Source organism: Egretta garzetta, unplaced genomic scaffold (assembly GCF_000687185.1).
Source record: "Egretta garzetta isolate BGI_Z169 unplaced genomic scaffold, ASM68718v1 scaffold287, whole genome shotgun sequence".
Lineage (NCBI taxonomy): Eukaryota > Metazoa > Chordata > Aves > Pelecaniformes > Ardeidae > Egretta > Egretta garzetta.
The window spans coordinates 12,507,543-12,534,906 of record NW_009260435.1 but is presented as its reverse complement, the minus strand read 5'-3'; the positions used below and the strand labels follow the sequence as shown (position 1 = coordinate 12,534,906).

The following is a 27,364-nucleotide window of genomic DNA, read 5'->3' as shown; positions in this document are numbered from 1 at the left end:
GACTATAGGAATGACATTGATTTAAAGAATAGGAAAAGTGTTTTAACAGCTACCTGACATTAGCATTAAGTGAACTCAGTGATTTCCTGTTGTTGCCTTGTCCAATTTTCTTTGGTGTAAAATGTTAGGATTACAGCTATACAAATTTTCTATGCCTAATCTCCCTCAATTTGCAGTTTCCTGAAAAAAAGAAAAGTGTCAAACAAACTCAAACTCTTCTAAATGCAAACTAATCATTTAAACTATTTCTCCTTTTCCAATTCATTAAAAGCTAAAACAAATTAATATTAAACAAGTTAAACACATGCACTGGCCTTAACTAACACAGGCACTACTAGCACTATTCAAACCTGTTGTTTTGTCTATCAGTTGCAAAGAATTTTCAAAACCAGTCATTGTTCCAGCCCCGCCCGCCCCCCAAAAGTAGTGTAGATGCAAAAGCTGGGGGGTGGGGGGGGGGAGGGAAGACACACCTGTCCTGTCTTCCCCCATCCCTTTGAACTGATCCACAGCCAATTTAAGACCACAAATACAGACCTAGGCTCAGTGGGTAGGAGAAGAACCAGGCCAGAGTTAACATTTCTCACACACCACCCCCCCAAAATAGCACTTGAGCAAAAATCCTCTTGCCTTTCACACCATCTTCTTTGTCAACTATTCCAGGAGCTGCACCTCCGTTTCCAGGACTGCTGTGTTAACTACCTCCCCCCTTTTATATTTTTTTTTTTAAACAGTTGGCGATGTATATAATCCAAAAGACTTGCATCAAAGATTAACAATTTTCACAATTAAGGCATAAACCAGTGATATGAGGGGTGGGGGGAAGCTCAGAACCCCAAGCTAAATTTGCCCTGTTATCTATTTTATGGCTTGCAGTGTACACAGACTAACATACGTACTGTTTATTCAATGACTTGGAGTAATGGAACTATGGTTTCATTCTGTAGTTGCTATAGTTACATTGCTACCAATCTTTGCATTCAAAAATCTGGAAAGGAATCCCATGAAGGGTACTGTACTTTTTTTTTTTTTTTTAAATGAAACTTGACTAGTCTTAATCAAAATTAAGAAAAATTTTCATGCATCAAACTGATATGGGCAAGAAACTTTTACAAAAATATACTGTATAGAAACACATTCGGCAAACTGCATAGAAAATATCCTTTTATTTAAATTGAAATAAGGCACGGTTTTACTAGCTATGGTTTGACTGTAAAAATGCAAGTCTATTTGATTACTTTTATGTTATTAACAATATTTTCCATAAAAATATAGGTGTGGGCATAAAAACCCCTTTTACACAGAGTAGAAATACTCTATTGAAAAACTTCACCAAGTTTACTGTAATTCATTTGTAGAAAATTTGAATACTATTTTAAATCAGGATCCTACATGTTATTGTCCTCCAGGCTGTTCACTGACTGATGCTGTGCTTTCTTCATTTCCTGTATAATCCAGGTGTTCCATCATCTAAATGTAAAAAGAAAAAAGAAAAGCCACAAAGATGGGTTTTTACAAAGAAATACTGCTTTTTCCCCCCATTGGTCCAAAGTATTTGTTAGCTAAGAGAAACATAATTAAACATGTGTTAGAGTGCATTTTAGCAGCATACAGATAGGAAGTCCTCTATAGATCAGAAAAGTAGTCAAGCCAAATAATCAAAGCTCTCTTAGCTAATGCTTTCCACTACAAAAGCATTCTCTAAACAGGGATTCAAGTCCTCTACAAGAAATTAAACTCACAGGTCAAAAGTCTTTCAATTACTAAATACAGAGAACAAAAAAACAATTTTTCAAAAACACAGTTTGGAGAAGTGGAAATAGACACTAGGATCCTTCCTAACATTTACAGGTAGCAAGCAATAGTTTGAATAGAAAAAAAACTAGTTTTCTCTTTTCATGTAAAGCTAGCTATATTACAGTTAGTAAAAGCTAACTGTAGTGGCAACATTTCTTTGTAAATTTTCCTTTTATTTTAAAAAGGATAAAGGAAATGGAATTGTAAAGTCCCACAACAGAAGAGACTCTACACCAAATTATTATATAAACTGATTATACTTTCCAATTAATGTAACTGATTAGGTCACCTGGATAACACAACACACCATTGTACATTACTAAAAAGCAGCTGTTTCCCTACCCACTGCTGTACTCCTAGAGGGCAATGAAGGGTCTGGTTTCCTCCCTAGGACAAGGTTACAGACGGTAATATACATGTTTGTTAGCATACGAAACTGCTCTCAGTTTGAGGGCTTCAGAATTAAACATAATTAACAAGAGGCCAAGGATTGGACAGTTTTGACAGCTGAGAACCAGAGACAGAAGATATGGTAGTAAAGCTAATGCTGAAAAAGAGAATGTGTCAGGGAGCTCACATGCCCAATGTGGCAGGATTATTAGGACAAGGGCATAATGCTTTCAGCATCAAAAGGCAGAAAACCCTACATGTTCTTCCATAGTGGCATACCCTGCCTCATAGTAACAAGGCTCTCTGCCTTTCTGTAAAACAGCTGCTCACTGGCAGCCCAGTTCTAAGCTGAGCAGATTTCCCTGCAATGAGGACACGATTGCTTTCTTGTCTTACCAGCACCTGCTGGAGGATCCTTGGCAAGACAAAGCCAGGCTCCAACACTACTGTGTCATATGCACTTCAGTGTGGTATAATTCTATATATAGGGCAAAGAGGGTAGTTCCGTTAACTTCTCTCTTCTTCTCTAGCCATGACCCACCTCTGTGCTATACTCTCTTTTACACCAACATAGTTGTTTCATTGCAAGGTATATAAACATACCTTACTAAAAGCAGGTTTGCTTAAACAAGCTGTTTCCCAATCGAGACGTACCAGCATGCCATGCAGTTAAGTTGAGATGACAGTTCCAAGGCAGAAACAAGTCACTGGGACTTGGGTAAGGCTTAGGAAAGCCTAACAGCCACAGTATCAACCCGACTAAAACCAGAAAAGGTCTTTCACATCCCTCCCTTCACGTGACAAGAATTAAGACAAGAAGAATTAAGGCAGGCACGAGTCTTGCCAATACACCTAAGAGCTGAGTTGTAGCAATAGCACGCGCTCAGTCCAGCAGTGAATACCAAGCTCCCGTGCTAATGACAATCTTGCATCTTCAGTATATCCGGAACTCTACCCCGGCACTGTGACCAAAAACCCACATCAAAAAGTGACCCAAAGCAAGACATTCCCTACAATTACAGAAGTCAAATTGTCATTTTGAATGAGGATTGAAGTATTCGCTCCAGGAAAAAGCAACAACAAAACCCCCATGCACGGAGTACCACGTTACATCGAGTAATGCCAGGTACCTTCCTTCATCCTAGGGAGGGATCATCTAACAGCTGGCATAGAGCAGGTAGTTTTGGTACACGTTTTTGTAAAATATTTCCCTATTAAATTGACAAGATGCTTCCAGAAGGAAGAGTCTCAACACTATTTGCTTTCACTGCATCCCAAAGATTCTTCTCTTAATCCTACAACAAGATAAGTAGCACAAAATGTACTTATGCTAGATACCACCTGTATTTAAAATTTAAAGTCTCCACTTAATATATCAGATTTTTAAGTTAACTTTAAAACCAAAATGGCTAGTAGAGCATAAAGGGTGTCCGGGTTTTTTTGATAGATACAAATGTTACAAGGCTAAAAAGACAAAAAAGCTACCCCACCCCATGTCTAATCTCTCCACCATACAGATTCTTCTGTGGGACAGCCCACAACTTGAAGTCAGGGACAAGAGCTGCCTTTCTAAGCGTAAGACTGCATTAAGCAGCTTTTTCCATGAGTACATCTCAGCTGTAGGTTCTGTCAGGACAACCCCATCCTCAAAACCCCAGCAGAAGCTGCAGGAATCTTTACGACAACCAGCAGCAAGATGGAGGCACCATGCTAAAATCCTGGACAAAGTTGTTGTGTTGTTTTGAGCCTCAAAAGAGCCAAAGGAATCAGACTGTACATTGTGGGGAGTAGAAGAGATTCAGAAGCTCTTCTCCCACATCTGAATTCCTGACAGTTTTTAAGGGATGGTGTCAAGATAGCTTTGTAACTAAAATACATTTATGTTTAACCCATCTCCTAACATGGTGAACTATTAAAAAGCAAAATAAAATAAACCAAACAAAAACAAAGACCACACACACAGAACCAAACTGGAAATGGCAAGACAAACTTCTACCTGTAAAAGACTACATAGCACCCGTGGACACACTTGATTGCAAGATTCACTCTGTTAATGTTGCATTCACGTAATTCTTAATAACTTACAATTATGATGAATTTGCAAGTATCTAAAAACGCAATTTAAAATTGCAGTACTAAACAGCAGGTGCGTGGTGCGCTACATGCCAATGACCAATCTATTGATTTATTATTTCAAAGAGAGAGAAGAAAGCTTGCTGAACACTTCAAATTGACAAACTCTAAAAGTTGCAAGACTGCTCTATCTAGAAGACTTCAAAGTTGTATTAGTCCACTAGATTTTTCATGATGATACTAAAATGATTTCACAGATTGTACTGATACAAAAATTAAGAGTATTTTTAAATTAAATCAAGAACTGGGAAGTAAGCGTCAAATTAATTTACCATGCAGGCATACATAAGGAGTATAAGCAATCCAGAAAACCTAGAAAAACCTTTATTATTCACTTCACAGCAGCAATACTGCCCATTTGGTGGTAGGAAAGTAGGTATGTTACTCTCCCAAGAAATCCTTGTGCTTCAGTGAATAGTTTAAATGTTTTTCTGTGCAGCAACCCATTACAACTCAAGACTACTCCATAAAAAAGCCACACACAGTATAACTAGAATTTAAGACTGCATCATTATGCAGATAAAGAAATCATAGAATTATAGGATCGTCTAGGTTGGAAAAGACCTTTAAGATCATCATGTCCAACCGTTAACATCACCCTGCCATCCCACCACTAAACCATGTCCCTAAGCACCTCATCTACCCTTCTTTTAAATGCCTCCAGGGTCGAGGACTCTACCACCTCCCTGGGCAGCCCATTCCAGAACCTGACAACCCTTTCTATGAAGAAATTTTTCCTAATGTCTAACCTAAACCTGCCCTGGCGCAACTTCAGACCATTCCCCCTTGTCCTATTGTCCATTACCAGGGAGAAGAGATCGATCCCCACCTCACTACAGCCTCCTTTCAGGTAGTTGTAGATAAGGTCTCCCCTCAGCCTCCTCTTCTCCAGACTAAACAACCCCAGTTCCCTCAGCCACTCCTCATATGACTTGTGTTCCAGACCCCTCACCAGCTTTGTGGCTCTCCTCTGGACATGTTCCGGCTCATATTCAGCCAGCTGTCAACCAGTACCCCCAGGTCTTTTTCCACCAGGCAGCTTTCCAGCCACTCTTCCCCAAGCCTGTAGCGTTGCATAGGGTTGTTGTGACCAAAGTGCAGGACCCAGCACTTGGTCTTGTTGAACCTCATGCAGTTAATGCTCTGAGCTAAGAATTATGGGACCTCAGAGCTATCTTAGGGAGTCAAGTATTTCCCATATGTATAAAGTTGAAATTGAAAAAACGATTTTAGTAATCTTATCCAAGAACTTGAGTGCACACAGCAAGATGGAAGAATTTTAAGTTATAAAAATACAGTCTGGCCATCTGATTTTTATTTGCACTGAATCCCTCCCACTTCCTAACCTCTTCCTGGATTGGTATCTAATTTATTATTAACACTTTTTAACAAGACTTAAATTGTTAAAGTACTCTATTAGAAGGAAGAAGCTAATGAGAAAAGTACTTTCTAGTTCAGAATTTCAGTCAGGCAGAGTTCACCATTTTGCATTGTCTTCAGCGTACAGGGCAGACAAACTATGCTTTGTAAATACATGTATAACTCCAGACTGATGACCATAATTCAAGATTCTATTTAAATGCTTAAATTCTGCAAGAAGTTGAAATTTGAAAGGTTGCATTGCTCTCTCCATGCTGTGCTTGAGACAGCAGACAGCTAAAATAAAATAACATCAGTGTTAGCAGCCATGAGCTATAGCCTATCAAGGTTAAACCTTCTCGCTGCAGCCTAGAAGCTATGCAGCAGCAAGGCCGCAAAAGCTGGTCCAAATCCTTGCTCCCTACCCCACTGCAAGCCTTGCAGACAATACAGGATAAAGTATAGTGTGGAGTAATAAGATGATAGAGTTACTAAAGGCAAATTACAAGGCTGAACATTATAGCAGAGGACAAGAAGACTGTCATTTAGCTCTAAGCAGGTTTTCATGTCAATGCAGTGGCACAGAAAAATTAGGTAAAGTATTTCCATACTGGTAACAGTAGAGGAACTAACACTAGTTCTAAACGTTTTAAGACACTTGTAGAGATTTGGGAAATACAAAATAGAGAAGCATACAAAGCCTGCTTTCAGGCTTAGGAATCATGGCTCCATTGGTACTTAATATGAAGACTTCCTCTATTCCTTTAAAGAAAGAAAACAAAAGAAACACCTAAGCATAAAAAACAGATTTATAGCTTGTCTTTACTTCTACCCTCTTCTACTGAATTAAAAAGAAAAATTAAAAAGAAGATAGATGCAAAAAAGAATTAAAAGAGGAAGCAGAGGGGAAAAGAAAAAAAGAAACCATAAGATGATTCATAAAGTTGCATTAAAAGAAGGCCATAATCACACCTTGTAGCAAAGGCGTCCTGGAGGAGTCCGATACCTAAATAAAATTCATTCCATTATTAAAATCAGACAACAAAAATCAGAAAAACCCAGAACTCAAAAAAGCTAACTAATGGACTATAAACAAGCAGCAACACTCATGAAGTTTAGGCATCTGATACACTGTACATCCTCTGGTATCCCTATTCTTAGGACACTTTGCTCTAACAAGTCTGCAAGGTTTCTCTGCTCCCATAAGGACAAAGCAAACCTCTACAGAAGTCTCGTCACCCTTGTTAATGGGGCAGCTCTGCTACAGTCCAAATTACCATTGTTGTAGCAAAAAGTAGTCTTCTGTCACCTTTCTGTATCTTTCCTCCTCAGAATGAGCACTGAAAGCTGGAGATTTCAACCCTGGGGTTATGTGGTAGGGGTTTTTTGGGGGCGATTTTTTTCCCCCCCTTGTTTTTAAGTTCAGTAAGGACAGTTCAAAATGCAGCTTTATGTGAGGAGGACAACATATGAGAAACATTAACATTGCAGCATTCTGAGAGTGCCACTGGAATAAAACCCTCTGGAAAAAAAAATATAGAAAAAGTTTTTCAGAAAGTTATAGAAAAATAGGAGTTAGTATGTTCAGTCACAAAGTCTAACTCAGGGGTGGTGGAGTGGGGGTGGAAATCAAAGTTTAAATTGTGCCAGAAATGAAGTCATCTGACCTCAAAACAAGCTGAAGTTCAGAGTTTTAATCCTTCAAGAAACCAGTAGAAAAGACATGAAATAGCTACTATGGCAACATAATTCTTCCAAGTATGAGTTTTGCTATGAGAAGTGCAAGAAATTTTTGTCACTGAAGAGACTTGCCAGATTTACTTAGGCCAATCTTACTCAGACCTCAAGTGAGGAAAATAAATTGCAAAGCTTTTCCCCCCAGCAGTCCCAGAGTTACTGGGCTTCACATATGCAACACTGTTTATTTTAGAATAGCAAACAGTCACCAATTTATATACAAATGCATGGTAAGCCAAATTCCTTCTGACCTACAGGGAAACATTTCTATTCACTAGACCTATGAATGGAGAAGAGTTGTTTTTGTAAACAAAAAGACAGGGTATCTAGTTGCAGCTGAAGATCTCCTGAGTAATTTCATACCTAGCCAACCTCCAGCTGAAGCAGGTGTAGATCAACAAGAGGTAGCATTTAGCTGATAATACAATAGCAGCTGCGTGCCTGTAATTTCACATTTACAATTACCACCACCTTGACTTCCACTGACACTTTGCAATCCAGAAGCCGAAAAAGCAGGAGCTGCTCCTTTCCACCATCAACATCACCCACCTGCCCCTGTGTCAGACTACCCATTCTCTGAGCTGAGTTCAACACAGCCTAGATACAGGAGATAGTTGCCAAATTCAAACAATATTGGACTTTAGGTCTCAAAACAAAATGTAGAGTAGTCTTGAGACTGGTCTGTCTTATGATACATGCCATCTTGCAAGGACTACTGGCACAGTAGGTTACCACAGAAAGTCAAATCAGGGGGAACGTGCACATATCAACAGGCAGAGGCAGACAGCTGGCAGGATTTTAAGGACTGCAATTCCTGGGTGGTGTTAGAGATAACCAAAGGGGAAATGCAGAATACCCAAGGCAGTGCATACACAACGTGTGCTGGGGTAGAAAACAGTTATACAGCCATCCAGCCATTTTGTTGCTCCATATAATCCTGATGATGCAGGTCACCAGTGATGCGTGAAAGTTTCTAAAATTCTAGTTGATCACCAACTTTTTTGAACTGTCTCTTAATACAGGACTAGAGCAGGTTGGAATCTACGTGCTTAGTTCAGTGACTCATGTTATACCACATCAAGATGATAGTTGAGGAACGTTAAGACATGAAAAAACATTTCAAAGAAAATAAAACAGAACAAATTACTTTTTCCCCATGAGTATTGAACCAGCTATTTCATCTTCCTTAAGCTTTGTTCTGCAATGTCAACTACTAGACTATTTTTCCTTATTCATTCCTGAAGATAACCAACATTAAGGCTAGCAAAAATTGGATTGTGAGTGATATATTACCAACAAAGGAATTAACAACAATAAGATACTCAAGGCATCCAGCCTACCTGGTAACTGCTTCCTTTCCAAAACTTCTTCATCTCTTTGCGCCTCCAAGCAACAAGCGAGCTAGTAATGAGCGTACATGGTACAAGATAGAGTAGGGCAGGTTGTCCCATCTTCATTAGTGCCAAAACCACAAAAGTCAGCACCATACCAATGGCATAAGCTATAAAAAGATATTTATACATACACGATCAAGAACAGGCAAATTTTTAAATTAAGTTAGTCATTTAGTAAGATGGAATTTTTTCAAGTAGTATCTTCCTTGTTAATATAATTGAAGAAAAGAGGGACAATAGGTTGCTCTGTATTTGCAAGCTTTCTCAAAGTATAAAGAACGCTCACCTTAAATGCAGGCAGACACATTAAAAAAAATTACAAAGGGATTCTTGACAACATTGAACATTTACCTGAAGAAATCAATCTAGTTCTGCCATTTATAAAAAGCTAGCATGAAGATTAACATTGCTGAATTATCACATGATTTACCTATTGTACAGGAAATGTAGTATACAGAAGATGAACTTGTTTGAACATCAAATCTTCGACAATAGGCAACCAGAAGCCCTTGACAGAAAAAAAAAATATTAATGAAATATTTAGCCATGAATTTTCTTCTCCCCTATCCTCCAAATCAAAGTAGCATAAAAAGAATTTGTAGTAAGACTTCCCATTACTGTATGTTATCTTCTTCCCATTTATTTCTGGAAAGCCAAGAACCAGTTTAAGAAATCCTACAGTAAGTCTTGAAAATCAAAACCATATTGCAAATATGAACCAAGTGAGCTTGCTATTAAAAGGTTTTGGGTTTTTAAGCCAGCTAATTAAATTATGGTATTTCCAATTTTGAAGGCAGTAATACAGAAGAGTAACTACCTAGTTTTAATACTTTTCTTCAATAGGATTTTAATGCTTGCTCTTAACAATCAGCAATTTTGCCTTAGTACAATCACAGGAGAAGGGAGAGCACGCTGTTCACAAGATAGTGGTTTGTGCCTGACTTCAGTAATTTGCTCAAGACTCCAGCTATGGCAAAATTCAGCTCTTCTGAGAAAGATAATACATTTTCCATTACCTCACCTCTAATTCAGTAGTCTAGGATACAAAAATACTACGAAGTCACAGAATACTTACTTTCTGTGAGATTTCAATGAGATTTAATTAATACTGACAACTGGATTTATCTGTAGGACTTGTATTTACAGAATGCAGTGCAATAGAAAAGCAAAAACCCTTCACTAAAGTGTTCTGTAACGTACTGAGCTTTCTTATATTGTGGCTTGTGTTGTATTCTGCACTGACAGATCAAGGCAAACTGCTGCATTTGATTCAGTAACTACTTTGTAGGATATATTCTAATATAGTTTAGTTGAGAATCAAAACCAAAATATTTAATCATAAGTTACAATTGCCAAAAACATTTGCTCACCTGGGACAATAATGTCTCCAAAACCCAACAATGAAAATGGCATGTCACACAGTGTCGCTGCAGAGTATTCAAGTCTAGGCACTCTAATAACCACAGGTAACTGTAAAACAGTATTTCAGAAGCCCACATAAATCTAATCTAAAGCATCCTGGTGGTTTGGATTTTTTTGTTGTTGTTGTTTGCTTAAATTAATAAACAGTTTTAATGCAATTAATTAATTGTTAATGAAGAACTTCAAAATAGGTAGAACCTAAAGTAGAAAACAGAAACCAACATAGAGAGTGGATAAAGCTTAAGGCAACAAATAAGCTGGAATTTCAGATTTACAAATAATATGCACACACACAAAAAAAGTTAAAACAACATTTAACCATATAATAACAAGTCTGGATTATTAACCTAACTATAGAGTACTGATCAATGATATCCAGGCCCTGAAGAGAAATTTGGACAGTCAGGTTTTCCCCAAAAGAATAGTCTTTTCAGAGGGAATCATTTAAAAATCCAGTATCTGAAATACAATCCTTACTTTCTCATGGGGAGCTGTTTTCAGGGACTTCCACCAAGTTTCCATCATTCTAGGATCAAACCCAAGTCAACAGGTATTTAATACTTAAAAGAAAATAGCAGAAGCTGGCTATATTTTGTGAGAAAGTTATGCCGAAAAGCACACTATGAATTAGCTACAAAATGTCAGTATTTGTATGTTGCACATATTAAAACAACTGTTCATACCTTTTCACTGTTTCCAAAAGGACCAGCTGCAACTTCAACCATTATACTTGCCCCATTCTGAAATCAAGGTTATTTTTCAAAAGTTAGTGGTTTAATATACCAAAACATTCATACCACGTTTACAAAAACTGCTTGTACTTCATCTTACAATTCAGGATTGGAAAAATCCCAAATATCAAAAGGAATGCACTAGGATTGTGCAATATCATGCAGTATGGCTTTGTAGTAAAAACGTGTAGTCCAGCCTAAAATAACTGTTAAAAAACCCCCCAACAAACAACAAATCCACAAGATGCAGCTGGAAGTTTAGATAAAAACGCATCACTTTCTGCCATTAGCTGTCTGCTTCGAAATAAAAGAAGGTATGCTTGCATACAGTTCCTACTACATTGCAAATGAGCACCACAGAAAGTACTAGAGCGTGTTCCAATATATGGGTGTTGAAAGCAAAAGAAGGAAGAAAACCAGAGGACAGTCATTTCTCATTATCACGCTGTCACACAATTGGGGACAGCCTACTTTTGGCCATGTGATTACTGAAAACTCAGTCATTTAACAAAACTCATGACACCCACCCATTATGCTCTGTGGCCGTACAAGATGAAAATTTAGGCCACTGCTGTCTTAAATAGAGAAAAAGAAAAAGGAAGTCAGCATTTCTGCATTGAGAATACTCAAAACACTAATCTGTTTGACAAAAATACTGCCCCAATGACCAGACAACATTTTTGGGTTTATTTTAAAGATAAATTCACAGACATACCTTTGTGATAAATGGTGTTATGAATACAAAAAATACATCGTATAGAAGGAGAAGGCCTAGAAGTATCACACAGGACTGGCAAAAGAGAGAAGAAAATATTACCATAGGTTTTCAAGGACTGCATAGTTAGATTCTAGTGCCATGACTGTACCATCATGTTAAAAACAAAACAAAACATAAAATAAGAAACACCCCTCCACCCCCCCACGTGTTTATTCTGGTGTAACATTTAGAACAGGAATAATTTCTCTTAATTATTAAAAATGGTTAAGATTTTTTATTAATATGTATTTCTTGAGTGTTGAAAACCTACTTCCTGACACTAAATTTACAGATTCATGCCATTAGAATACTTTCTTCAGGCAAGCAACTTACAGTACCTTGAAGTTGGGCATTTTCAGTGTTTTAATGAAGTTCAGGCAGAAAGCAACTCCCAAAATATCTTGCAAAATCCAAGCCCACCTGAAAATAAGAATGCATTTTTACACATTGTTCAAACTACTACTGCAGTCTAAGTGCAATAATGATTTAGATTTTGCTGGAAATAGCAAGATCACAAAATGGATTGGAAAGTAGGAAATTAGGTTTTAGGAAGTATTGCTACAAACCCCACAAAAATACGAGTTTCAAGATGGTCAATTTACACGACTTCATAAACAGGTAACTGGCCTTTATCAGCGTACTACAGAGAAAATGAGTTGAAGAGAGGCCATAATAGAGCCTCGGTGTTAACTTGTATGATTGCTTACTTGATTGGAAGCCCTGCTTAACATTTGGTTCAAGATGCTACTTAGGATTTTACTACAGTCTTTGTGGTCCTGTGCTTCCACTGGATCATAGGATGCATAGGTCCTATGGTCCCTATGCTATTTTTGCACTTTTTTATCTGTGGCAATCATTAGCAATCAAGCTAGTTCTTCCTCAACTTCATAATTTTTTGTAACTCCAAATTACTACGCAGTTTGTTTGTATAGCTTTGTTCTCTATTATTCCCATACTTGTGTAAGCTGCATAAATACTTTTGTGACTTTCTTTGAAATCATCATTGGAGTTCAGGAGGATGCCATGCTCCAGGATTAGTTACATGATGGGAAGTTCATTAATGACAATTACTCATATTACACTTTTAAGTCAGAATGCATCACTTACCTATCTTCATTTCGAAACACTGCCCAGACGACAGCTGCTGCTATGCAGAATATAGCAAGAAAAATAAGCCTCACTTCAATGTTTTTGTTGCAACATGCAATCCTAAAAGAAAACAATCCAATCAAACAAGAAAGCCTGCAACAGCCAAAACACATGCCTGTGCTATCACAGGTCCTTAAGCTAACCAGGTGTTCTCATCCTAGAGCTTCTTGTTTGCCCATTTATGCTGTCCAGACTTGGGTGGCATTATTCTTGCAACTGCAGTACCAGCCCTTTGGAGTAGCAAGAAGGGGCTATCTGCATACTGATAACCCACTAGGTTAGGGCTAGTTAGGACTGTAATGACTAACTTCTAAAAAAAAGGACGTGAGCAATGCATCATCGTCGCAAGAAAAAATTAAAACTTGGTCTGTCACGGACACAGTACAGATTAAGATGAGGCAAAAAAACCCCAAAACCCTCTGTTGTCTACATAGTCCTTCCTCAAAACAGGCCACTAAGAATTGGAAACTAGCATTCCCATTGCCAAAAAACCCAAGTATGTGCAGGATACCCCCTTACAGAGTTAAAGCGAGCACACCCTACAGGCACTCAGAATTTTGTAGAACTGAGCTCGGAAAGCCAAGCAGAGCCTTTCAACTTTGATTACAGCAATGCTTTCAAATGAAGGTAATGCAGCAAATCCCCCACAACACTATTTAAGCTGTTGATTATGCTACGGATACCTTTAGTATCTATTAAAGGAGCTTGTAAATTTTTCTTGTAATAAACCTGCACACTAAACAATACAGGAAACAATTTGTCAAACTGTCCTCATATTTTCATGCTACCTTGAGTAGCAACCAGAAACTACCAAAAAGAAACCTTGCATTTATAATAGTTCAAAGGCATACAATACCTGCACTGCCCAAATGGTATTTCTGCTATTAATGCCGCAAGACAGTTGTATAGACTCATTGCAGATGCCAAGCAGAAGACTGATATTATAACATACACTAAATAAAGAATGGAAGATGGGAATCAGTGACAAAATACAATAGAAAAAAATAGTAAACAGGCATCAAACACAATAATACACATTTGATATAAACTGTTACCTTATAGCACTGCTCAATACAGTCATTGGAGACCCTAGCCCGCTGATTACAGAGTGCTGAATTCTGAGTGTCTCTGCCATGACAAGAGTTCTCATCAAGCAAAGACCTGAGTTTTGAATTTTTTTAGTCTAAAACCTTCTTTTTTTAAATTTTTTTATTTTTCCTCCCTTTTCTTTAAGAAATATGTAATCTGTTACTGCTTTCACATACTTTTATTTGGTTATGGCTAAAACCAAAGTGCTATTTTACAACTACCAGCTTTCTCAATTTCTGATAATAATACTCACTTCAAATTTTCCTTTTAACCACTTCGTCTAATTATGCAAGAAAATTTCAGCATCTCCAAGATCTGACTGATGATTTAGGTTGCATTTTAAGATACTAAACACCCCATCCCTTACAAAGATTTCTATGTAGGTAGGAATCACCTGGTTAGGAAAAAACCCTATATTCCATGTTCTAACAACATATAGTACATTGTGTATTCTAACTTATGGTAAGCACCCTGAAACGTGGACAAACAGTCAAACCAGTTGTTTGCTAGTTGGGGTTTGGTTGTTTTTTTGTTTTTTTTTTGGTAGTGAAGGTCTGTCTAGAAAGCAATTCTGATACCTACAAGGAGATTACTGAAAAAACAGGCAAGAAAGGCGGATTTTATAGTTGTAATAGTTGTAACCAAGATCGTGCGCCATTATGATCTTCTGTTAAGCCCTTAAGAGGCAAAACAAGTTTTGCACAACAGGTTCCTCTGAAGTCATTAAGAAATCAGCTGTTAAGGAATCTCAAATTTTGAGGCAACAACACAGAATTAGTAATGCCTGAATACTTACAAAAAAAAAAAAAGAGATACAGAGAAATCCATCATAGAGCTCAGCTTGGCAACTGGCTTTGTGCTGGAAACACTCCCTCCCTAGTACTTCAGTTATAGAATTGATCTTAACTCCAAGTAATGATACTAGGACTTACATTCACACACTATAGTAGTGACATATCAAAGTGGGGGGCTTTTGGTTGCTTGTTTTTAATTAAAGAGATTTTCTTTTTCCCTGGGACAGCATGCCATACCATAGTAACAGCTTCTTTATCTCCAAGAAATTTCATGTATGTCTGCTCCGAAGTGCACAAAACTAAGGCTTCTTAGCAAAAAACTACTACAGATTTTCTTTGAACCATTCACATTTCTTCCTCCTCCTGATTAATTTGTTACTCTTCTCCCCTTTTCCTTTAAGAAGCCCCTTTCTTCACTTTTAGGTCCTAAATCTCACCTGAAACATCTCAGAGTAAACAGGTGACATTTCTAACCTAAACGTTTTGATCACATTAAAAGGTTCATCAGTCTTTTAATGGAACAAGTTTAGTAAAGTTAGCACTGCCCATAGTCAATATAACAAAAGCTAAACAAAATCAGAAGTCAGGATAGTGAAGTTTCTTTTGCAGAAGCAGGAGCTTAACTGGTAACAAATCCTAGGAAACGGTGAATTTAGGAAGCTTTCAAAATAAAAGTTACATTGTTCATACTAAAAAGTGTAATTTAAAACTACATTTTCTGGTTGCATGATTTGAGGGTAGAAAAAGAAAAAAAAATAAAATCAACCAACAACTTGGAAACTACATTTTACTGGAATTGCATGATTCAAGAATTTAGCTTATTGCTAGTATGCCTGAGCTTACTCCATTAGGGTAATACCATTTCACCTGATAATTTAATTAGGGCACTGCAACCACAAACTGAATGTCAACGTAGCAATACCTAACAAAAACCTTCACTCTAAACCAAGAGCATTGACATACATCATACACTTTCTTTACTAGTCCCTAGTTACCTCTCCTCCACATTACTTCACTCAGAATAAGCACCATCAAGGCAGCTTTTGTAAGAGTAGAAGAAAGCGTCTCTCTTTTTTAAGTAGCAACTATATCTTTTCAACCCTGAACTTGTACACAGAGAGAACAGTTAAAAAATTTACATTAATTTCAGTTTAGAAATCTAGCTTTTCAGACTTAAGACACCTAATAAAACCATGAAGAAAAATAAGTCAAATGAGATTATCCATTGTTTCTTACCTAACCATTTGTAGAAGAAATAAAGTAAGACTAGCATGACGCAACAGATGACAACAAACAAGATAACTGTTACAGGGGTGAAAGTAACATTTTCTTCCTTCTTCCGTCTTGTTTCTCTCTCCCCGGGACTTGCTATCGCTTTCAAATTCTCACTGTTTTAAGAAAACAACAAACACATTTACCTCAGATGACAAATTATGAAAACGTTTTACCTGGACCAGGATTGTTGCTTATAAAGCATTTAGGCTGACAGCATTTCAGGCTCATCCTTCATACCATTATTAGACTTGAAAATGACAGAAAAGTGGTATGCTTATCATTTGAGTTTCGCTCTATTTTTTAATGGAGATGTACATTTCTAACCTAGGAAGGTTAGAAGTCTCACAAGGAAGAGATTCTTAACTGCCCTCCTTTGAATCATGTGGTGATTGCCAGCTTTAAGGAGTACCCCCAGCCAAAATCCTGATCCATGTGAGGAGAAGCAGTCCACTATCAAAACTCCTTTCCAGGATGCACACACTCAATTCTGTTAGCACATCACCTCCGACTACAATATTTCTTGGGCTAAGTGTAGTCAATCTGATAAATATGTCTATGGTAAATCAAAATCATGGGTATTACACACTGTTTTAAAACATCAACTATAGACATTAAGTGTCTGCAAAAGCCATTCATGTTAGCAGAATGAAGCTAGTTAAGTACTAGCTCTTTTACCCTTACACCTCATAATTACAGAGTAAATGAAAGAGAGGGGGTATAATTGAGGATTTTCACTGGGAGTAAGATTTCTGTGCATACATACACCATATTTATACCTCACCATGCAAAATAAGGAGACTTAAATTGTTGCGTTTGTTCTTTGAGCAGATAGCCCTACAGTACAGACGCTAGTACACCTTGCCCATCAGATAGCATGTTCCTGATGAATCCCAGGACCTACCTACAAAATGCTGAATTCAGCACTGAAACAGCTACCTTCAAAAGAGAAAAACCCACAGGAGTAAGACACTTTGTTAGATGAATCACCTTCTCAGAGGACATGCTTTGAATAAGCAGCCTTTTAAAAAAAAGCTCACCCTAAATTTATGAAAGTGCACTTTAAGAAGTTTAATATAATTGCATCTAGGTATTTTTCAGTAATGGGAGACAGCATCACATTTTGTTATTTTAGCATTCAGTGCAGCCACACCCTATAGCACTGCAGGGTAAGAAAAGCAGCTTAATCAGATCCAACCTTGAAAAAAACCACACACCCCCTTCTACTTCTTTAATCTCTTTAAAATCACTAGATTTGCATAACTAGTGGGAAAGAGGAAGCTGTTGTTATCACATACAATCCGTTCCCTGTGGTTCTGGGGAACAAAGCAGAACACCACTGAGAACGGGCAGCCCTAGATAGTAACTGCACAGTGGTCCATTCAACATATGCAGACATCTAAGAAATACTGCAGAATACTACCATGCTTTGAAAGGCCAGCTATATCCAGTTTCAACCCCAGACTAAAAACATCGAGTGTGCTTCACTTCACTAAACAAAGCTGCGCACCCCTCAAGCACAGTGCAGAAACCCCTACTGCCCTCGTTTCCCTGTTTTTGCCACATTCTACGCTTCCGCTCCCTGCCCTTCACTGCACAGGAACTGCTGCTGCCTCCTTGCCCCTGCCTAGTCCTAGAGCTGCTATTGCCCCTGGCTCTGTTGCTCTACAAGATAACACACAAACCTAAAGCAGATAAGCCTGGTTGGACTTTTAACTGTCTGGAGCCACCCAGACACAACCAAATTGCACGCAGAGGGTGCTGCACTGCCAGCTGGGACGAAGCAGTTGTACAGGTCCCTGCCAACTACAAACAGCTACATATATACCTCTTGGATCACTGGATTTTAAAGGTATCACTAAAATACCTCCTTTCTATCATGGGTATTGGAGTATTACGATGCTAGTTATAGAGTATTTGGTAATTTGTCAAAATAACTCATTCCTCCTCCCAAGAACTGCACTCAGGGACTTTTACAATCTACTACTCAAGGTTCCTCAAAGGCCTACAGTGATTTTTTCCAAGGTTGCAGTGCTCAAGCATTTCATGGCAAAGCAGCTAATTGCACCTAGATCTTCTAATTTTTTAACTACCAACCTAAGCGAACATAATTTCTCACTGATCGTAAGTCACGGTTTTCACAAATTTGTAGTTTAAGTAACTTAAGCAGTTCCATTTAACAAACTTACAGTTCTGCTACTCCGCTCCAGTAGCCTCCTAGTGCCACTGTAAACACAGCAATTAGGAAGATGACAACCATACTGCAGTCAAACTCTGGCAAAGGTGGCGAATACAGAGTCACATTAACTTCATTTCCAAGCATCTAAAAAAAAAAAAAAAAAAAAAAAATACATGTCAGTCCATAAGGAACCCAAAGAAATTATATTGCTTATTTTCCAACAAGATGCACATCGTGATTTCCTGCTCTTAACCTACACAATGCTGAGAGCAAGTTTTCAACTTACTGCACAAGACATCCCATGTATTTGCCTTGGCCATTGTAAAGAAGCAAAGCTTTCCATGGCTACCTTTCAGGATGATCAGGTTTGAAAACAATCCTATTACTACTGCTGTGGAAACATAGATGCCACAGGCAAAATGGTACTTCTTTGCATTCTTACAACACTTCTGAGAAGTTGTGCCTCTAGCCCAAAAGCTTTTCATCCCCCACATATACCAAGTACTATCAGAGACTTCTGCTCTGCAGGAAAGCGTATCCGAGTCAATGGGGTTTGGTACCCCATTGGTACTTCAGTCAATGAACATGAAGTACAGGCTCACAGGTCCACTGAGATATCAGCAGAGGTCTACTTTTGCTCTTGAAACTACAGAACTCACAGTTCAGATAAGGGCACAATGCTTCAGACAGGACACAGTGAAAACTCGAAAGTTACGTAATAAAAACTTTACATGAAAATGATTTAAGATGGATTCAAAAGAAAAGAAAACAATTTCACGCTACTTAAAAAAATTAAGACCAAAGTAAAAAAACCAATCAGCTGAAGGACACCGAATAAGATAGGAGGGAACATGGCGACATAAGTGATACAGAACTGTACAAAAATCTTGAAAGCAAACCCAAGATGTTTCCATTTGGCTGAAAGGTGAGATTTAAGAAACAAAGGATGATAATTTGACAGGAATGGAAGGTGGTGGGGAAGAGAGGTTTGCTGTTGTAGTCAAAGTCAAGGCATCTAAAGCAATCCTGCAGAGATGCAGCAGAAAGACAGATTCGTTAACAGCCTGCATGTGGGATAAAAGCAGGAGAGGAGATGAACACGCCAGGCAGGTTTGGCTACAGGCAGATCAAACTGGCAGTGGAGAGACTGACTGGGAAGCTGAGTAGCATAGTGAAATATACTGGCCATGTGTGAAGAAGGACGATTCATTTCAGCATCTGAATTATCTAATTACAGATATTAACCTTACTGCAGGCTAAAGAAGTCAGAATCATTCCCTTGCCTGAAGTCATGGAAGTTCAGAAAACAAGAAAGAAAATTAAATTCTAGTGAAACATTGCAGTTGTATGAAGTGGAACATAACATTAGATAAGGGCAAAAAACCCTATTCAAATTGCAGCATCCTGTGTGTAAAAGAAGAAAAAAAAAAAATCCCAAACAAACCAAAACAGACAGACACAAAAAAGCACCAAAACCCCAAGAAACCTAAGGGTTTATACATTTTCAGTAATAAATTCCAACATGTCTTAATCCAGTTTTTCCTTTATGTTTCAGAAATCTTATAAAGTACAATTCATGTTAGAATCTAGAGTGATTTGTTTCCTTTTGTTCCTATTGTTCTGCTCTTCACTAAAAACTTGCAAAGTCTCAACCTCCACTACAGGGAGCACTAGAATCAAATACATCGCATCAGGTAACAACTCCACAAGATATCTGTCTGCTTAGTAGAAGGTTTGTAACACACTGCTGTTGCTATCAAGACTCATAGTATACCCAACTCAAATGGTGAAAGCTGACAGAGATGGAAGAAGTAGAAAGAATGCTTATACAAACTAGCTACCCTCAGACTGGTGCTGTCCCTCTTCTAAATAAAAGGAGAAAGTTGGAAGCCTTGAAAAAGAGTTAAAACAGAAATACAACTGTAGTAGGAAGAGTGCAATGGCTGCCAGCTTCTAAGCAGCATGTACCATGCAAAACAACAGCTGCCAGTGACGTGACAGAAGGCTTTGGCAAAAACTCCATCAGAACTAGGGAAGGATCACTTGTAGACCAGGCTGTGTTCCTCGCTACTTACACAAAGGCGGTCTCATTGTAAGACAAAACCAAAGTATTTGATTTAACAGCAGTGTGAGACATCATCTGGTACACTAATCTACTAGCAAAGTTACTTCGGTGAATTGCTATAGCCATACAGAAGTGATTCTATATGATACTACCCCAAACAGCACTAGGTAATAAAGTGGTGCAGAGAAGATTCAGAACAAATTAGGGATCTAACCTTGCCCTAGTTCCCTTTAACGTTAGTAGGGCATATCGTAAAACCACTCCACTAAGCAAACAACACTTGTCTTACTTGAAAAAACAAATGTCAAGACAGGACAACCTGAACCAAAACACGGTATTCATCAAGACGATGGCAGACTGAGGACAGTCATCACAAACCTTCAGTCATGTCAATGCTCAGCAAGAACCAATCTTTAATGGGAACAGACAGAAAACAACCAAAGTCCTATACATCTAGGCACGGTTTCAGTTTGCATACTTACCTAAGACAACCTCCCATGGCAGCTCTGAAGGTTAAGAGCAGAAATGGTGAAGCAAGCTTGCAAATTCAATCCAAGCAGCTAAGACTACAGAGGTTAGTGCTAGCCTCTGCTATTCACAGCAAAATACGTGCAGTGCAACTCCTGCCTAGCAAAGCCATTTCACACTAAATAAAAACCAACACAACAACAAAATAACAGGAAAAGCCACACCGAGGAAAAGATACTGTTTTCTTTAAAACCTTCTGCAATATTTTGTATCCTAATATTACATGTCAAGGAAAACAAACTCCAAATACTCCCAAAACAAACTCCTCTGCTTATAAAGTGTAGGAAATACCACAACTGCCACATTTTAATGATACATGCCTGGCATCTCACCATTAACTCATCAGCAGAAACTCAATCTATACTGCCTAACTGCTCTGTAACAGATGCTGTCATGCTGTATAAAGAGAGCTCATCATCTGGCAAAGACAAAAAAACTCCACACCTTCCTCAAGATCCAGCCTGATAAGGTACTGCTTGCCTGAAAGACACCGTGCCAGTAGAGACAAGCTCAACTGTGCTAGCTTCTGCACTAAAGGAACAGCCCTCTCAGGCTGTAGCTCTTGACATATGTCAGGCATGTGCAATTGTATGCAAGTCTACTGCAAGGCTGCTTATCTTGTTTAGCAGGAAGACTTCTAAGATTACCCTCCCTCCAGCTAGGTATTATGTTTCCCATTCTCAGTGTTCTAATTAATCATTCTCTCAAATTAACCTGAATTAGGAAGACTAGCACTTCCACAACTTCATATCCATTCTCTTCTGTGAAACTGAAAGCAGTATCTACGCACATTCAAATCAGGTAGACATCCACATCTGACCTGAAATGATTTTATTTATTTAATTTGTTTATTTTTATTTATTTGTTCAAAAAACGTAACATGTTGAAGTTATATTACTTACCAACTGCATATCTACTATATCATTGTATCGTATAAGAGCAACTGGAAGAGTCACATCTTCAAAATCTGTCTTGTTATCTGAAAGAGGAGACTAAAAGAAAAAGTGTCAGTGATAAGTATGTTGAGCCTAACTGCAAAGCAGGTTAGATCCCTAAAAGCAGACTATCCTTTAAATTTCAGTGTATTTGTAGGGAGAAAAAAAAAAAAAGGTCATTAATCACCTTTTGCAAAAGGTTAATGAAGACAGATGTACTTAAATCAAAACACGTGATACTACCAACACATCTGGATTCATAAAGTTCTCATGCTTTTATAGTATTACAAGGGATAACCAAAACTCTGTTCTTATTCTCTATGCTTTTAAAACAAGACTAACTTTTCATGATAATCACACAAATTCATAAAATTCAAGTATTTGTTCATACATGTTGCAGCTGTAACAGTAAACAAAAAAACAACACAGTATCTGTAAAGGTATCTCAAACCGCCTTTTTTTATTCCTAATTTCTGATTACATTTTCCTAGCTTATTTTTGTCACGCATGTCTAAAAGTATCACCTGAGATTACGACGAGTTCAGAGTACACTAAAATTAGGGACTGATAAAGACAAGCATTCAGAAACATGATTAAAGACACAAGGAACAGATTAAAAATACACTTCAGCTATAGATACTTTTAGATGATATAACACAGTGTTGCACAGAGCTAACTCAGAATGACCCTTCAGTCTCGGGAACAGCAGTCGCGCCAGCACAGCGTTCTGCGGGGAAGGTCAATAACTCCTGCTGGAATCCCACACATCGCCAGGGTCCTCTGCTTTTGGGGTTTCTTCTTGGCTAACCTGCACAACACTGCATTGGACCAAATGAACAAGACACTATTTCACTACAGAAGAAAACGATATGCTGTAACTTACCAGCCTAGGTTTACTGGCAATCAACAGCATTTTAGCACCTGAACTTTGCGCAATTCTCGCTTTTTCCAAAAAAGTGCAGTTTCCTCTCATCACTACAACTGCTTTGTCCTTCATTAAGCCAGAAGGAACTTCAGAAGAATTGCAGAGTACCGTAGAAGTCAGGTTTTCCAGAGTCCTGAAAGTCTGCAGAGAGAAGAAAGAAAAAAAGGAACACGATGCAAGTAGAAAATTTGCAACCTAATCTAGAAGACATCACTATGCTCCCTAATTTGAGGTTTGCTAGAAAGAAGCCTAACAGAAAGGAATCATTAATTCAAGAATATAAAATCAGAGCAGCAGTTTCTGCAGCCTACAATACTGAGGGACATTTAGAGCAGCATACAGCTGAAATGTCTGGCTGTTTCTAAACGCAATTTCACAGCAGTTGCTGCTGTAATTTAAACATAAGAAAATGGTTATATAGAAAAATTGCTCCTTGTAGTTCTGGGGAGTCCAGTGTACACTCTCTGGTACTTCCACACTTCACAAGCCAAAAGAGCACTGACAGATACAACATAACCAGGGTTCTCAAGCATAATACTTGTTCAAAAACAGCTGCTGAGCCTGATATTACTTATTACAACAGAATTTAAAGAAAGATTTCTATCCTCATTTCAAAGTTCAATTCCATAGTGACGATTATTTTTAAATTATTGTCAGTTTTCTTTAGTTAATCAAGACATCCCAGTGGCCAAAGTAGCACAGCAAAGATGTTTGGGGCAGACAAATGATTTTTACTCTGGTTTATGTTGAGTTAACCTGCTAATGAATGACACAGGAGGGAAGGGAGAGAAGAGCGCCTTGATCACTTCCAAACACAAAGTATTTCCTGTTTTCCCAAACCCAAAACTTGGACATACTGATTAACACCTGAAGAAAAAAATTAACAGTATCAGTTGAATATATACACATATTTTAAACCAGTTTGAAGCACAGAGATAGTATCACTTATAAACCGTATGAGCTGACTTTTAAAGTACAGAAGTGTTCACTATAAACTTTTTTTGGAGGGGGACACCACAAAACCCAAAAAATATTCAGTGTAGCACCTATTTGACTCAAAATTTTGAAGACCAGTTATAGCTGATCCAAATTCATATTGCATTCTAGTTTTCTTAGGGAGTATGATTATAAGCTACTTACAGCATTGTCCAGGCTCTTTGGAAGGGATATCCAATTAGAATTGTAAATTATGCAGTAATCCTTTGTCACTGGAGGCACGCCATTTCCAGAAGCGTGCAGGATCCCCTCATCTGCAGTTACCTGCAATAAACCAGGGTGTTCTGAATTAAAGTTCAGCCTATCAGTATATGGATATTCTTCCAAAAAGCTGTTAGGAAGAGCTGTTTGGAGAAAAGGAATTCATTCAATTAATTATTTTATATAATGATTCATTTCAGGAGAGATGGGAAGCTTGAAAGCAGGATGGAAAAATAGTAAAAATCAAGTCATTGTATAAAACTATTTATCATCATTTCCAATACAATGCATGTGTTATGTGCACAGTTCATGTCACCAAGTAGAGTACTATCAAGAAACACAAGCAAATTATTTCAGATTCTGTATCCTATACTTTCCAAAAAGTGTAAAATTTTACACAGAAAGCAATTAAAACAGTAAAGTGGATTAAAGTCTTTCTCTCTTTGCGGACTCTAGAATTTCCCCTACTAATAAAGGTATCATATGGCAACGTCCAGAACATTTTTTATCAAATAAAGTGCACTGGTTCATCTCTGTGTTTACAGTTAAGAAGAATTTGTGTAGTTAAAGAAATACTGGTGTTTCTTAAGATTACTCTCAGAGAGTCCCTCACGTAATATGATTTCCATTATTTACTAATACATATGAATTTTAAAACATCTGGTAATTTTAGGGATATGTACTTCTCCCCAGGCATTAACATCCTAATAAAGGTCAGGTATCTAAGTGGATAAATGAACAGACTAAGGATCAGATGTGATCACAGCTACAGCTGTGAAGTAGTAAAAACAAATAAGCATCATTTGTATCTCAAATAAGTCTCACCGTAAAAAAAACTGGGAGATGACCTTATTTTGGCTGTTTTTCTTGAGAGAGAAACTGACCTCAATATCAGGAAGCATCAACAGATTTAAAAAAAAAATAAAAATTAAATCCTGTTGTAAATTCCAGGTTTGTCTGAAAGAACACTGAGATATTAAGCTAGAAGTAGGCATGGATAAGGGGGCAAAGCCCAAATATTTGTCAGATGTACAATGCTAGTCATGAACAGAGCTATAGAGTTCTCCTCAGGCTAGCGTATCAGTATTCTGCAACAAGTGGGAACTAGAGAGAAGAGAAAAACATGTGATGATATTGTTTCAGACGTTTAGGTCTGCCTGGTTTGAATAGCAAAAAACCTTCTTCAGAGGAATCCTTTACATTGGCCATAGCGCATGAATATCTGCTGAGAGAACTGTGTCAAAGGGCCCGAGCACATTAACTGTTTAACATATAACAGTTTGTCAGCTGTCAGCTAAATAAGTTGTTCCATGATTTATGACCAGCACAAAAATTACCAAGCTTCCCTCCTAAGTGCACTTACCTAAAAGTATAAGCTAATGGCAAATTAAAAGCAATAAAGACTTCCAACAGGTGCAAACCCCAGATGTTTCCATCTATAAAAGCTCTTTCTGCTTCACCGAGTGGAATAATACGTGTTTTTTGAGTTCCTGGAAATCAAGTGTTAATGCTACACAAGCAAAAGCCTACCTAGGAGGAGTGATTACTTGCTTGTTTGATATGCATGTTTTGTTTGGCAGGCTTCCCTTCTCTGGGGTTGAATCAGGGAACACAATTCTTGCTCACGAGGTGGCGGGGGGGGCGGGGGAGGACCAGGGCCTGGCATTTACCCTCGCGTATTCATGGCGGAGCTCTGAAGACAGCATTTAGAAGTTAAAAAATGAAGAGGAACTACATGCTACACCTCACCTGCAACGTCCCCACTGAAATCCTGTTGCATCCAGCTGAACTTTTATTATTTTCTAATTGCTTTGGATTCCTCCTTTCACAACAGACAAGGGTTACTAGTTTGGGTACATGGCCTCACAGTCAGCTGTGCCACTGAATAGTACAAAACAGATCTTACTCTCAGCATACGTGCAAAGTAAAAATTTCTTACTGAGCACATTTCAATCCTATTACTTAAGCAGAAAACTGTGTCCACAAATCTGCTGCTGAAAAGCTTAACCTCCTTCCATAGGCTCACTTGCTCCAACACAAAAATGTTCCCACACAGAGTAGAGGTGCAACAGCTACCCTTCCCTAAAGGGCCATCACTATTTCCTTCCAATTCAGGTTCTGACAATTCCCCAAGACCCCTCACCTTCAAACAGATGTCTTCCTATTTTTGACACGTGGTTCCCTCATCATATTTCCTTCCTTTACAACCTTTAAACTTTTCTGTACAATTCCTTATCTTTGATAGAGAAGATGATGTCTCGTATTGTCTCGTAATCCTTATTTTTCCTAGCATGTCCCTGTCACTGCAGGGATACAAGCTTGGGCTGACTCTCGAGCTTTGGAGTGCACCAGTAACCCCACCATGTAGCGTACTGGATGTTATATGAACCAGTTAACACAAGAGACCAAATCAAACCTAATCTTTACAACATCCATCACAGGTGCAGAATGGGGAGAAAGTATTTTGTACATAGCAAGTAACAACATAAACCTCACAGAAATGTAAAAAAGTAGGAAAAAACTAGCCACGAACAGAACAAGTATCATTTCATAGCTCTGCCAGCGGCTGTTACACACACAAACTGTCCCTCCTTCCCACCCTCCGGTGCCCACGGTCACAGAGCAGCAGTGGTCCTTCCCCAGACGCCCACTACCTTCCCAAGTGCTAGGTCCCTGCACTGTTAGTCTCAGGATACTGTTCTTGAGGCTGAATGACCTGGTCACCACTGCTATGACCTGGTGACCAGCGCTGTGTTTGTCGAGCAAAGGAGGAGGCAGGACTCAGGGCCTGGAGTCTTACAGGAAGGCAAAAGCCCCTTCCCTTGTCAGCAGCAGCAAACAATTGGGTTAAGGAGTGAAGCCACTCTTCAGAAAACCTCAACACAGCTGACGACAGCTATGTGGGACTCACAAACAGCAAGGGAGCACTTCACAGAGAGAGACACCAGCTACTTCACCCAAATGCACTCTCAAGGCACTAGCAAACTGTGCCATGCGCCTACTGCTGAGCATATCCAGTGGTGACTTCCGACACAGGCAAGCACTGTGCATCCTGCCTTACCAAAACAAGGTAAAAATTACGTTAAAAACAAACAAACAAAACCCCCCAACAACAAAACAAAGTGGAGCAGCATTTCATGCAGATATGCCCTTCATATTGTTTATGCAGATTACAGAGGTTTCCAGCTTCCCCATTTCACTACTCCATCAGGCAGAAAGCAATCTGCCAGATTTCCATGGCAATATACATGGGTGTGCGGAGAGGAGCTGCAAAGACGTCCCATACAGGAACCAAAATGGCACTTAAGGTGAACAAGCCAGGGCACAGACACACACCACGAGCTTCCCCAGCACCCTAATTTAAATACCCCTAGAAACAACACCAGCGTTTCTCTGCGGCGCTCCCGGGCACAGGGGAGAGGGCAGGGGACCCGAGGGGCCTCTCCCGAGGCAGGCCCGGGAGGCCCGAAGCCACCCCCGGACACTTCAGAGGCAAACTGCCCCCGAGGCG

At 38.6% G+C, this 27,364-nt stretch overlaps 1 protein-coding gene across 1 annotated transcript; it reads right to left on the bottom strand.

Moving 5' to 3' along the window:
- Positions 1-728: 728 nt before the first annotated feature.
- On the bottom strand, positions 729-25,062 carry SPPL2A (signal peptide peptidase like 2A). Its single transcript, XM_035899557.1, is given in 17 exon segments — positions 729-1,470; positions 8,757-8,917; positions 9,241-9,318; positions 10,181-10,280; positions 10,710-10,731; positions 10,733-10,758; positions 10,916-10,972; positions 11,679-11,753; positions 12,059-12,140; positions 12,828-12,929; positions 13,726-13,822; positions 15,989-16,140; positions 18,214-18,347; positions 21,699-21,788; positions 22,615-22,797; positions 23,797-23,996; positions 25,032-25,062. Coding segments are annotated over 17 exon segments (1,665 nt in total). The 3' UTR covers positions 729-1,395.
- Positions 25,063-27,364: the final 2,302 nt, after the last annotated feature.